Source organism: Sander lucioperca, chromosome 4, assembly GCF_008315115.2.
Source record: "Sander lucioperca isolate FBNREF2018 chromosome 4, SLUC_FBN_1.2, whole genome shotgun sequence".
In the NCBI taxonomy this organism is placed as follows: domain Eukaryota; kingdom Metazoa; phylum Chordata; class Actinopteri; order Perciformes; family Percidae; genus Sander; species Sander lucioperca.
In genome coordinates, this window is record NC_050176.1 from 31,964,003 (window position 1) to 31,978,153 (window position 14,151).

General features: G+C 39.2%; 1 protein-coding gene across 3 annotated transcripts; it reads right to left on the reverse strand.

Annotated features, from left to right (window-relative positions):
- Positions 1 to 32: 32 nt before the first annotated feature.
- LOC116034197 (caspase-6) lies at positions 33 to 5,563 on the reverse strand. 3 transcript variants are annotated; one of them, XM_031276745.2, is made up of 8 exons: positions 5,445 to 5,563; positions 5,095 to 5,136; positions 4,139 to 4,181; positions 3,883 to 4,032; positions 3,691 to 3,767; positions 3,320 to 3,495; positions 3,048 to 3,198; positions 33 to 1,838 (listed from the first exon to the last, which is right to left on the reverse strand). In XM_031276745.2, the coding sequence occupies exons 1-8, from the start codon at positions 5,473 to 5,475 to the stop codon at positions 1,603 to 1,605; spliced, it is 906 nt and encodes a 301-aa protein (XP_031132605.1). In that variant the 5' UTR covers positions 5,476 to 5,563; the 3' UTR covers positions 33 to 1,602. The 3 variants fall into 3 exon arrangements, with proteins under 3 accessions (XP_031132605.1, XP_031132606.1, XP_031132607.1); XM_031276746.2 differs by lacking the exon at positions 5,445 to 5,563 and having other exon boundaries at positions 3,883 to 4,040; positions 4,147 to 4,181; positions 5,095 to 5,129; XM_031276747.2 differs by lacking the exons at positions 5,095 to 5,136; positions 5,445 to 5,563 and having other exon boundaries at positions 3,883 to 4,043; positions 4,147 to 4,185.
- Between the last annotated feature and the right edge of the window lie 8,588 nt (positions 5,564 to 14,151).

Sequence of the window (14,151 nt, forward strand, 5' to 3'; positions counted from 1 at the left end):
CCACAAAAAGAATGAAAGTCTTACACAACATAATCACTGTAACTGGAGCAACTAAAATGTCCCACAGATTTTATTATACAGTCACAACAGTAAGACCACAAAAATACAGGATCAATGTATGCTGGTAACTTTGTTTTTCCTGAGTCACAGATCATGTGTTACAGGTCCACAGTACAGCCTCCTCCCTGAGGTTTTTTCCACACAGGTGTTTGTTGCCATGTTGGGTGCAAATAAGCATTATTAAATGTAGTATTGTAAACTGCTACAACACAAAGAACTGCACAAACATGAATTCCCTTTTTGATGGAGTGAGTTTGAATACAAACAGCATGTTTATCTGGTACCTGGAGATGAGAGATATCACTAGGTGCATATAGAGAGATAATAATGTATAAAAACCCTGATGTGACCAAAATCATTAATGACCTGGCTGTCATGCTGTTACGTCACGTGTCTCATTTTACATTTCCAGCATCCTCAGAGTCTGAGGAAAGCTTTCATGTGGATGTCAACTTAACTGTCTTCTTGTTAAGAAAAAAAAAAGTTGGCTGCAGGATAAGGCAACAATTGCGTGGTGCTACAGTAGTTTAAACTGGATTAAAGAAGCAAGCAATATGTGACAAAAGGCTAAGACAGGAACGCCACAACGTGGCCCATAATTTTCCTGAAGTTTAAAAGCAATTTCGTGAAAGTGCAAAATGTCTACTGATCTACAGTGGTTGGACAAATTAATAGGAACACCTTAAAACATAATGCAATTGAATACAACAAGACCATACATCATGGTCTTAGAAACTACCCTTGATTTGAGTCAACATATTTCTGTCATATATATAAGCAAAGAAATCACATTATAGTTTTATAAATTAGTATGGAATATAAAATCACCCTTACATTGGACTTTGGGGGGCAAATTAGTATTGGAATTAAAAACAAATTGGTAGATATTGGAAAATACCTCTACTCTTTTCCTTAAAGGTTGACGTTTTATTTTGTAAAAGTATATCAACTTGTATTATGTTAAGGAGGTGGTTTTATTTGTTTTTGGCGAACCTCTGCTGTGGTGAAACCCTGGCATTTTTTTGCAGGGATCCCTCACGTTTGGTAATGAGTTGTGAGAAATAGAGGCAGGATATTTTACAGTTGATCGATGAATTAATTGATTTTTACAGACAATCAAATATCAGATTTCTCCTTCACCCTCTACAGATACTTTCCCTCTTTTGATTCTTTGAAATGCAAATACAAAACACTGAAAGCCCTTTATAAACCAGGTCAGGGTTTAACCCAGCCAGGAAATCTGGTTTCTCCAGAAGAAACTTTACATGATAAATGAAACCACAATTTTGAATGGCATTAGGAAGTGTAGTGATGGCCTGAGGCCAGAAATAGTCAGCATGTGAATACAATTTGTTCCTGTTATTTTATAACCACTGATTTCACTGAAACTACTATGGCTGCCATTTGACTGATGATTCAATGCATATGTGAATAAAGAGTGTTTGAGCAAAAATAGAGTGGAGGACTAAAGAAAAACAGCTAAATTCTTGAAAATCTTCCAGCCCCTGTTTCCCAGGTATAAAACCAGCTCATTTTAAACTGTTACTTTTTTGGTCGGAGGTAGAGTTTCTTGGTGAGCATCGAAGCAAAGCAAGGTACTTGCTTCTTCCCAATGGCGTTCAAGTCGCTACAGTTCCCAACACTCCTCATCGACACTTTCCTGTTGACCAGCGTCAGTAATTCTGTGAATTCAAGGGAGTCCCCATACGTTTGAAGCAGCTGACACAGATCCTGGACGTACCAGGAGCCGTTGATGGTCTCCCGGTGGGAATAGTACCCTTAACAAACAACACAGGTGACAGGACAGGATTGTTATTGACTGAACAGCAAGAAGGACATTTAAAGTGCCTTTAATGTACGGTGGCCCTGAGAGCTCAACAAACGGCAAATTATGAAAAACATAAGCAAATAAAAAATAAATAAAAAAACATCTTCACCAATTTGCAAATGTATGCACAGCATTTAGAAAAAACACTGCAAATAGAGGAAACACAATCAAAAACAGAAACACTGCAAGTAGCACAGACGACAACGGAAACTGTTTCCAGGGGACACAAAAAATTGATGCACACGGCTGTGTCTCACTTGTTGCCATGGTTTGTGGCTTATGAATTTATTGAGCTGAAATATACACAATTAAATGTGAAACAGGCTAACTTTACGTTAACTCACAGGCTATAACATTAATAGATACTTTCAGAACCCGTAACAGCGGACAAGCAAGTTAAATTACCGGTAAACACTTACGGTAACTGCTGCTCATTACAGAAAGGGTTGGTATACATTTAAAAAACATTATTCATGCTGTCAAAACTGGGACCTATTATGACTTACAACATTTGCTATTTGTTTTTTTATCCTTAAACATTACTTGGTGACAATTCTAAAAAAATAACTATAACCAGCTACCATAACAACAGCTTGTTTCACTACTAATTGTGTGTATTTCATCAAATTATTTGAATTGGCAGTCTAGCCAAGTCAGTAAACAGCAGATATCTGAAATAATATCAAAATCACACAATCACAATGTTAAAATAAACCAACAAAACTACATTTTAGCTAATTTTCCAACAACACTGACGGACTAGCCGACTTCAATAACTTACTGAGTCACAAACAACAAGCGTGTCTCAGCTGTGTGCATCACTTTTTTTTTTAGTGTCCCCTCAAAACTGTCTCCGTTGTCGTCTGTGCTACTTGCAGCACGTTTATGTATTTGGTTGTGCTTTCTCTATTTGCAATGTTTTTTTCCAAATGCTGCACATGTCTATTTTGATGAAGATGTTATGTCTATTTGCATGTGTTTTCTTAATTTGCATTCCACTGAGCTCTCAGGGCCACCGTATAGATGTTTTAAATAATTCACTCTAGATTCTAAGTAGGATTACTGTTCAACAGCTTCAAAGTATCAAATGAAGTGTGAATCTTGCCACCGTGTTGCAACAAGAGCTGATTCAGAGTTTCAAGCATCCCCGCCGGCTCACCTTCAGCCACAGAGTAGCACATGATGAAATCAGCCCCAGCAGGCAGGGTGTGTACGGCACTAGCGTCCACCACCACCTCATTCGTCTTCAGCTCACTGTCCACGACATCACAGGCAGTCACTGGATTGTCGTGCTTGTCTCCGCGGCATGCCTAGTGATGGACACAGTGTCATTCACTGTGACTGCATTTTTTTAAACTACAGATTTCCAAGTATACTTTCCTGTTTGTTGCCATATTCTGATGGATTTAATGGCGTTTTGTTTGTATTTACCTGTAATATAAAGATCTTTGGCTTTCCTACGAGGCTCTTGCACTTGTCTCCTTTGAACAGGGAGGTGATGTCCTGAATGCTGATCTTGCCATCGTAGGTGTAAACGTGATCGTTCTCGCCGTGGCTCAGGAAGACGAGCAAAAAGCAGTCTGCATCTGAATGGTTGGCTTCTGCGGCTAGTGGGACATCAGGTATTTGTTAAACTTGCTACTGAACAAGCCTGTACATATCAACACATCACATGCTGGATCTGACAGTAATCTTTTATTATGCAGGACAACAAGGAAACGGGTAAGAATTTGAACTACAGCAATGACATGGTGCTGCTTCCCAAATAATTATTTAGTAATTTGAGTGTCACAAGTGATTACCTTCACTGATTTTATCTAAGACTTCCTCCTGTTTGTAGTTATCGTAAGCCTTCACTTCGAAGTTTAGCTCCTTCAGTCTAAAAGAGAGGTGAAGGAAATTCCTACAGTCACTGAACAAGTACAGACAAGTTCTTAAGCACACAGTTGCAAACTACAATGTTCTCTCTCCAGCAGCTGGCTGGGAAGTGATACCTTTTCTCCAGATTGTAACGGTCAGCGTTGGTTCCATGCCTGTCACTTAACCCCAAGCGCCAGAAGAAGCGCTCCTGGTTAAAGATGAGTGCAAGGCCTCGTTGTTTGTTGTCCATCTTGTACTCCTCGGCAGGATTCAAAGCTAAAGAGCTGTTTTATAATGAAAAAGAGCACCGAAACATTAGTTGAAGTGCTGGACCAGTAGGACATGGGAATTTCTGGCTAATAACCACACAAACGAGAAGAAACAGTTTACCTCCTGATGAAGTAATCAGTCTCTGTTAGGTTCTCCGTGCATGCTATAAAAAACAACATATACATGAATAACCCATGCAACAATGTAGAATATAATTACTAAACAATAATGCACCGAAAAGTTTGGCTTTACAGGTTTTTTGTTTTTTTTTAAACATCATAAATACTCAGAATATGTGATTGAAGTTGCCAAAAATACAGATGATTGAGCATTCCGGATTTTTTGTTAAGCAGCACAACTACCGGTGCATGAATTGCTCCACTGCTGCTTCTATGGGGTCAAGCAGCCATTGTCCCATCAGCTTAGAGTCCTCATTGCCTTCAATAGCTGGGTGACCGGTAAAGAAAGATGGCAAAGGGTGCTAAAAGAACAGAGGGCAAAAGTGACACCTCCATACCCCACCCTACAGATATGTAGATTAGACTTTGTGTGCTAAAGGCAGCAGCTAAGGGTGTATTTGACAACGTGTAAGGTATTACACAAATGCAAGTCAGTATATACACAAATCCTTGCTTGTATACACTCAGTTGGCAGTTTTTTATGTAAACCAAGATAAAACTGTTGCAGTCCAATACAAAAGTCCTGCAATATAACCCTACTTTCATGAAGGTTATAATGCTAAGTTTCTTTTTAAACTGGTAAAACTTATAACCCTCATAAAAGGAGTATTAATGGCAGGTCTGTTGCATTCGTTTTAGCTAGGTGTAGGCCGACCTAATAAACATATATATAAAAAACTGTATCTCCTGTATGATACACAGTAATAACCGAGGCAGTCTGAGTTAATGATTCACCCTATTTAAATTGACTGTACTTAGGCTTCACTGGCAATAAACCCGGATTTCTTAACTTTATCCTGTTCGTTTCACTTTTGTTTCGGTAAGAGCAAATAAACTTAACCAGAAATAATACACAAGCTTTAACAAATAGTATGTAACGTAGTGTAAAGCACTCACCCGCACTGTCTGTTTTTGTTTTGTTGCCTTTAGCAACACTTCCTAGAAAGGCGAGAGAAAGAGCAATGAAGTCCTGAGATTGAGAATGTTTTAATGATTTAAAACCTGCTTTACATGTTGTACTAACTTAGTGACTGACTGAAGAGATAGAAGACTGGCAGTAAAGCCGCGACAACTCTTATATGAAAACATAGTAAACGATAGTAAACAGAGCTTCACTGATGATACCGAGCCTAAGTTACATCGGACATTAAGTCATTGTATTTATTTTTCAAACTTTTAAAATGGCGTACGCACGAGTTCACAAGTTATCTCTACTTTTAATTAAAACATAAATGTAAATTCGTTACCTCCACATCCGTCTGCTGCCGTGTTTGACATGTTCACAGGTCTTCACTCCGATTGACAGTGCTGAAAAATAAATTTGCTTCGTCAAAGCAAGGCAAGAACTATGAGCCAGGACGTAGCTCCTCCCCTTCTGAATCTCATTGGCTCAAAGTGACAACTGGAGAACACGATTGGCTCTCACGGCTGTCAGTCAAAGGTCAACAGCCAGGACTTCCGTGTTTGCCACATTGCAACAGATTTGAATACAGGGATTAAATAAATCCGAAACAATAAAAGTGATATTAGGGTTAGTGCAGCCGAAGATTAGCAGAGCTAAACATCTAATATGGCCTTTTATTTGAGTGGCCTTATTTAAAATTTCAAAACTGAAATAAATGATAGAGAAACATTAGCGATTTAAGACCCTTTTTAGGGGGGCTCAATTTATTTAAAAGAATCCATTGCTTCAAATTAGAGTTTGCAAACTTGTCTGTTAGTAACAGAGGACAAATAGTCCAGTCATTTTAAGCCAAAATGGGGATCAACCTAGGCCAAATTGCAACAGAAGCAAATTCAACTGATTTTGTATCCTCAAGATGTCCTGAGTAAGGAAAAAAAAACAGAGGAATCCCATTAGGGGAAAGTTTAGAAAAAGACCCAAATATAGCCTATTCATACGCCTATTCATTCTTTTTCTCACGTGAATAGGGTAAACATTTTATCCGATATCACCATGAAAATTACTGAGTTGATTACTTAGGCCTACATCAAGACAAATAAAAAATGTATTACAAGTTTTTTGAAATTGTTTGTTAACATGGGCAAACGGTGCATAATCTAATTATGTATGTGCTAATTTGCATAAATACCACAACAGATCTAAACATTGGGTATAGCCAGGTGAAAATGTCTTGTTGAATCTTGTTGACATATAACAGTAAAATACTTAATGTTAAGGTCTGAATGGAACCCATTTAGGCTACCCATGAGCATTGATGTAACTTGTCCCTTTGATGGATGTCATAAGAATTTCAATGTAAAGACATCCTTTTCATCTCATATTTCCAGGAATCACAGAGGGTGGGGTGTCACCCAGATAGCACCTATCATCTGTGCGAATTTGCAGAACAGTCTTTTTCAGATGAGGGAACACATATTGAGGAGAATGGACCTGATGTAATGGATGTGAGTAATGCAGACCAAAGTAAGGATGTTGATAATGATAAAGTGCAAGATGCCTACACAGATAATCTAGCTTTGTTTTACTTAGTAGTATTTAGTATTTAGTCCCAGCCTCCACAATTACAGAGATAGCAAATTAAATGAAAACTCTTCAGAACTACATGAATACACAATGGATGTACTATCTTGAGACCTTGAACAGTATGGTGTTCCAACAGAGACATTAACACGTTTTGGAAACAGTGCATACGAGCAAAGCCCAATGCACGAGGCCTTGTATGCAAATGGTCCTTTAACTATGCACCATCGAAGGCTGCAATATTACAAGACACACTTTAACTATGTTCAGCCTGTTGAAATCTCACTTGGGTACAATGATAGAGGGCAGAAGAGGCACTATCATTATATCCCAATACTGCAAAGCCTCAAAGCAATGCTAAATGATGAAAATGCAGCTCAGCATAGAGCTTAGATCGGCCCAAAAAATCAAGCCCGAACCTACCCGAGCCCGAGCACGTTGCATCCGAGACTGGGCCGGCCCGACACATTAACTGTAATTATGAGCCCGAGCCCGATTTAAACCCGACACTTTTTTAATACGTGGGCCGTTATAAATGACGTTCTCAACTACATTTCAGAGTTGTTTGAACTGCAGAAATCTGTTTAGAATAATACAACAAGGACGAAGCCTGTAAACTGCGCTGTTTGTTTATTCAGAATGGAACGGATCGCAAATGGATCCAAATGAAGAAACTTAAAAAAAAAAAGAAACAATGATGAACAACATATTGTTGTCACTGCCCACGACTTGTTTAAACTGTTTCCATACCTCCGACTTTCCTCCACACTTGCTCAAAGGTAATTCTCCTGTTTTTCTTTTTTTCTTTACATCTTCAAGCTCCATGTTGCACTTAAGATACAGCACAGCAGGCCCGGTGTGATGCGTGCGAGAGGAGGAGACTCCGCGCATGAAGTGCTGCATTTTGTAACTGCAGCCTAAATTTTGTACACATTTGTTACTTTTATATAGCTTATATATACATATTTATAATATTTCTGATTATGGCATAGCTTTCTCCCCACCCAATTAGGCTAAATAGGTAATGGATAAAAAAAAAAAAAATTGCTTGATCAAGGGTCCGGCCTGGGCCCGAGCCCGACCCGAGGTCGTGTCGGGCTCGGGTCAGGCTCTCTACTTTGCAGCTTCTCTCACCCTCATTGGACCGAGATCAAATGCTTAGAAAAGTCACCTGACTGCTGAGTGGCAGCAGCCAGAGTCGGAAGGGCGGGAGAATAATTGTGGAATTTGTTTCAACACAATTAAACTTGTTTTCGGCTCGGCCGAGAATCTAAACTCTACTCCTTGTGCACGCTTCTCAAATGTACTTTCAAATTTGTGTTTCCATCAATGTATTTTTATGTGCATTTTGAAATATCGCATTAGAAAATGTTGATGGAAATGGAAAAATTCCTCAAACTTGCAAAAAAGTTTTTATTATTTTCCATGTTTTTGTGTCTAAGTGACTGATGGGAACAACAGTCGTTGACATTGGTCCAGTATTAAGCGTAAAGAGTTTCCTAGAAAACAAAAGTAAAAGTTACATCCCATGAACCAGTTGGTTCAGTGTTGTCGTGCAACAGTATCACCTGATGTGTTCCTCATATCAATCATATCAAGTTTAATTGTGTTGAAACAAATTCCACAATTATTCTCCCGCCCTTCCGACTCTGGCTGCTGCCACTCAGCAGTCCGGTGACTTTTCTAAGCATTTGATCTCGGTCCAATGAGGGTGAGAGAAGCTGCAAAGTCACATTCAGTTCTCCACCATGCTTTGTCTTTACACAATGTTTTGACAACCTTTAGTCTGGAATGTATGTGGGGCAGGAATATGTCTTTTGTCAGCTGATATAAAATTCACCTCTTTTGATTAATTCTATTGAATCGGTATATTCAGATTCATACCAAATTATCATTCCTCCTGATTCTCTCAGAATCAGAAATCAGAATCAGAAAAAGCTTTATTGCCAAGTACGTTTACACACACAAGGAATTTGTCCTGGTGCTCTAGGTGAATGTCACATTAAAGTAACACGCACAGACACACCGAGTCGCCATATTCGGCGCCAAAACAACTCTCTCTTAACTCTCGCAGGGACAATACAGCATGACATGAGGAGAGGAGAGGGAAAAAAAGCTCTCAGACTATCCTCATAAAGATAAGAACAGTTTGGGAACAGGAAAAAAAAACACCTCAGCACATAAGCACACAAACAGTACATTTGCACTGCTGAACATAACATAACATAAATGTACAGTTGCACATTTGGCTGCGAAGGCGTGGGACTGGGGTGACCTGAGTGACTCCTTTTAATTTGGTGGATGGGTCAATAATTTCTCTGTAGCCTATTGGACAACCACTGGAAGAACCTTTACACCATGTTTCCTGGAGGACAACAATACGCACCATCGAAGGCTGCAATATTACAAGACACACTTTAACTATGTTCAGCCTGTTGAAATCTCACTTGGGTACAATGATAGAGGGCAGAAGAGGCACTATCATTATATCCCAATACACCAAAGCCTCAAAGCAATGCTAAAAGATGAAAGTGCAGCTCAGCAGAGTTTTAACCCACCTCTGGTTGAAGATGTTTTCTTCAGACCCAGATTCTTTAAAAGTGATGCTTTTTCAAGATGCTTTGAGGTAGCTAATCCTCTTGGATCTGCCAAGCAAAAGCACAAAGTTTTAGCTGTTTACTTCACTCTGGGAAATTTACATCCACACCAACGATCAACTGTTGATCAAATACAGTTGGCACTGCTCTGTATAGAGAAAGACTGTAAATATTTTGGAGTGGACAAAGTTTTCAGTGAACTTGTGTCTGACTTGTGTGAGCTGGAGGAAAAAGGCATATCCTTTGAGGATAAGGTACTGTCGCATGCATAATGGGAGATAACCCGGGCTGGGCTCCCACATGATTAGAGGGTTTACAGAAAATGTCAGTATTGCTGAGTCCTGCAGATACTGTCATGTCACAAAACATGCATTTCAGTCAAACCCTCTCACAGTTGTCACTCAGAGAGATCCTACCAGTTACAATGAGTCTGTCGAGTTTTTGGAGAGTCACCCTGAAGTTACTATGCATCAGGGCATTAAAGGCAACAGTGTTTTCAACAAACTGTTTCACTTCCATGTGTGTCAGCCTGGACTGCCTCCCTGTCTAGCACATGACACATTTGAGGGGGTTATAGACTATGACTTAGCAATGTGTTTGCAGTTCTTAATCAAACAAAAAAGTGGTTTAGTTACGAGTTACTAAATAACAGACCCTGATCATTTCATTGGTGAAAGCAGCAACAAACCAAACGCTGTTCCCAGCAATGGGGCAAAGCTTGGGGGCCATTCAGCCCAGAACAGGTGGCTATTGAGGTTCTTGCCTATTTTAGTGCATGACAAAATTGAAGATGCTGGCAATGCTGTATGGCAGCTGATACTACTTCTGAGGGAGCTAACTGAATTTGTCTGTGCACCTAGCCTTTCAGAATCTCAGATTGCTTACATAAAGGTACTGATCGAGGCAGGAGTTATGCCCGCATGTAAATCTTCGACCTAAACACCACTATCTGCTTCACTATGCCGACTTGAGTTTACAGTTTGGTCCACTCATACATACTTGGACAATGCACTTTGAAAGTAAGCATAGCTACTTTAAAAGATGCATCAGGTCATGTAAAAACTTCAGAAATGTGACAAAGTCACTTGCTAAAAGACATCAGTTATTTCAGGCTTATCAGAGTCAGGGCAGTTTATTTAGCCCTCAGGTTAAGGTTTCAGACTCCACCAGCTTTTATCCAGAGCTCTATGATGAAGAGCAGCTGTCACAGACTTTGGACTTAACTCATGTTACTCAGTTATCACAGATAAAGTCCAGGTGAGAGGCACTTCATATGCAAATGGTATGCTAGTCTTACTGAGATATACCAAAGGAGAATAACAGTTGGGGCAAATAGCGAGCATTTTTATTAAAAAATTAACCACTGTCCTACTTCTGCTGGGGGGGGGGGGAACTGCCAGCTGTGTGCCTGAGCTTGGAGTCTATGAAATTGATAAAAAATAGTTCAGATATGCTCATTTGCAAAAATCTAGACAAGCTTAATGATTATGCTCTACTTTCTTTTTACCACAGAGATGCAAGGTTACTCATTCCACTTAAGCATATGCCACTATGGATCTTGTAAAAGAACTGGTCCAGAAAGCTTTGCCATCACTTAGTAGTGATCTGATGGACTCATTCATGGCTAGACTGGAGGTGATTGGAGTAAACTGTGTAGATGACCTTAACTTTGTCAAGACAGAGGACATCGATGGAATTCTGCCTCCTATTCAGTGTAGAAGACTAATTCAAGTCTTCAGCGCAGGTAAGTGTTCAGATTTCTGACCCTAATCCTTCTACTGTCTGTATTTATATCTTTGTGGATATCACATGGCCTTGACATCTGGTATTGTTCTATACTACTAGATGTCATACATTTCTAAAATAGTTTGCCCACAGTTGCTTATTTATAATATTAAAGCTTGCTGAAAATTGTATAAAAAATGTAATGTTGTGGTTTTGAGCCCACTTTATCTTCAAACTGAATCACATCAGATCCTTCATAGTTTTACATGGAATGTAAATGTTAAAAGTACTTTCTTAGAAACTAGGCGCATGTCTGAAAGATATAAAAATTGTTCATTGATGAGGCATTAAAAATACAAATTGCACACCTATATTTCAGGGAAATTTTTCCAAGGTATGACACAGTCTACCCTAAAAACAATCAGAAAACTGGAGAAAGCATGTTTATAAATAAATGCTCCAAATATGAAGCTGGCACTGTGAACTACTCTTTATTTATTGAAAGGATATTTCAGGTTTTTTGAAGTGGGGTTGTGTGCGGTATGTACTGTATGCTTAGTCAGTGTATTAGCTGCACTCTCCCAGTTTCCTTGAGTAGAGCGCAGTCCAGGGACAGAAGCAGGACAATACACTGCAGGACACACAACAAAAAAAAAAATATTTTAGCTCTTATTAAAGTCTCACCTCAAAACAAATACACTAGTTTAATTGCACGCTATATTTGGAATGCTTTCAGCAACACCTGGTTGTAAAACAGCGGTTTCTTTTAGAACAAACTGTAGAACTCCTGTATTCCTACACATAAGCGGCTGCTTTACAACCTGATAAAGCACTGAAAATATTTTAAATATACGTACAGTTAAACTGATGTATTTGTTTTGTATCTTCTTTTAGGTGGATAAACTGTTTTTGTTGTCTCCATCCTCAGCATTTCATCACTTTGCTTCTATCCCCAGTGCTGTTTACAAAACTTTAAAATAAAAATAAAGTTATATTAGTGCTATATTATACTGTATGTAAAATATATTTTAGAAAAAAATCCAATCTACTTCGGCCTGGCGAGGGGTCAACTTAAACTGAATACTGTGTCACAAATCCTGCAATGGTCAAGGCAGCAGCAGCTGTGACACAAGGTATCTACATAAGAGTGACATGACACTGTCATGAACGTGTCTTAAACATTATAAACAAGTCAAACATTTATGACATAACGATTCTCTCATTAAGTATCATTCGGTTTTTGTCATGACAAGTTAGGGTTAGGGTTCATGTGTCATGACAGTGTCATGTCACTCTTACGTAGATACCTTCAAGTGAAGTGTTACCGATTTATGTTTTTCCTAGAGTCACAGGCTGCACTTGGCCCTGCTTCAAAACCTCTGCCACAAAATTTCAATCTACCCCAAACACCACCTCCTACACCTGGTCCCATGGAGTATTCCCCATCCCAGGAGGCATATGCTATACCATGGCACAAAATGCCCCCAAACCTTATGCTTGCTTTAAGTGAAAAGAAAAGACCAAAGCCTAAAGAGAGAAGAGAGCTGGTTCTTATAGTCATTGATGATGTACTCAGTAAAGAGCATGGAAGGCCTGGAAGAGCAAAGCTGTGGGATGTTGCCAAGAAGATTGTAAAGCAATATCCCTGCTCTTTCCAAAACATAGAGCTCAATGGAACTAAAGTCATTGGAACAGGATATGATGCTCTCTTTATACAGCTAGTAAACCGAGTTGAAAATGTTTAAAGACCATTCACGGTCAGTTCAGCAAAGAGCCCAGCAGAGGATGCAATGAGGATCCCTATGGATGTGTGGCGTGGCAACCAGCTATTGAGGGTGCAGCACAACTGGAATCGAAACGAGATGAATTGAAAAGTACCTTCAAAACCCATCATCTTCAGGAGTCATGTGTTCGAAAATTGATGGCTGAAACATATTGCATCCAGCGTGCAACTATCAACCAAGGATGCACTTTAAAACACAGTTTTGGAAGGGTGGCCCTTCCTTTTTGAAGCTGTTCACCTGTTTGATCACACATGTGCATCCTTGGCTTTCCAGTGCAAACAAAGCTGGCAGAGGAATTGTCAAAAAAAGGAAAGAGCATCAAAGACTTCCTTTGCTCAAAAGGAATAGAGATTCAACCAGGTGAAGATCCAGTACAGTTGATCTCTGGCATCACAAAATTCTTCAAGGAAAATCCTGGTCACCTTTTCTACCCAAAGGAAACATCCGTCAAAGGTACAGAGCATATGTAAATATACAGAATTTTCCATATTTGGATCAACGGAAACATCCGTCAAAGTACAGAGCATATACTGCAAATATACAGAATTTTCCGTATTTGGATTAACAGAAACGTCCGTAAACCTAACGGAAAATGTACTGGTAATTTTCTGCCATGACATTATCCGTTTTTCTACGGATATTTTTTCTTACAGTGCACAATCACACCAGCATAGAGAGCCAGGTGGCAAGGCAAGTTTGATTAGACTCTGTACTCTATATATACTAATTTCATTTATGACTGACCGGGCAAGCTTGATGTGAGTCAATATTGAAGAATAACTGTCAACTGTCACCCTCTCTCTCCCCTTTCAAGTTTAAACTGTCCTGTCAATAATAAAGGCATAAAAAAAATAAAAAAAATTAAAACTGATAAAATTAAAATAGATAAAATCGACTTGCCCTGTGTGCAAAGCCTCTCAGTTTCACTGCCAAACAGTGCCCCAAGTCCCAATCCCAGAGTCCTTTGCTCATTCGTGCAGATGGACTTGAGACAGTCCCGGAACTGCTCATCGAAGGCGTGCTTCACACGGCCACAGGTGTCATAGCAGCGGTCATGTTGGTTACAACATGCTGTCATGAGAGGAATGCCTATGTCAAACTGGGGGCGGAAAAAACAGGGTTGTCACTCTTTATAATGTATTTTGGAGTGACATTCACTAACTAACTCATTCATTAAGTAGTTAGTAAAATCTGAAATATAAAGTTTCAGCAATGACAAAGCACACAATACACTGGTCCATGTACATTCATTTTGAATAATATAACTCAATCTCAAAAGAGAACCATTGCTGTTCAAATGTGTGAGAAACGAATTACAAAATTAAGGATGTTATTTGTGTAGCATTTAGTATTGTTTAATATT

What these genes read in the sequence shown, in the direction of transcription:
- LOC116034197 (XM_031276745.2), bottom strand. Translation starts at nt 5,475, where the DNA reads ATGTCAAACACGGCAGCAGACGGATGTGGAG. An exon ending in CTTAGATAAAATCAGTGAAG is followed by an intron (nt 3,496 to 3,690) that starts GTAATCACTTGT and finishes ATGTCCCACTAG; the next exon opens with CCGCAGAAGCCAACCATTCA. An exon ending in GTGCTACTCTGTGGCTGAAG is followed by an intron (nt 1,839 to 3,047) that starts GTGAGCCGGCGG and finishes TTGTTTGTTAAG; the next exon opens with GGTACTATTCCCACCGGGAG.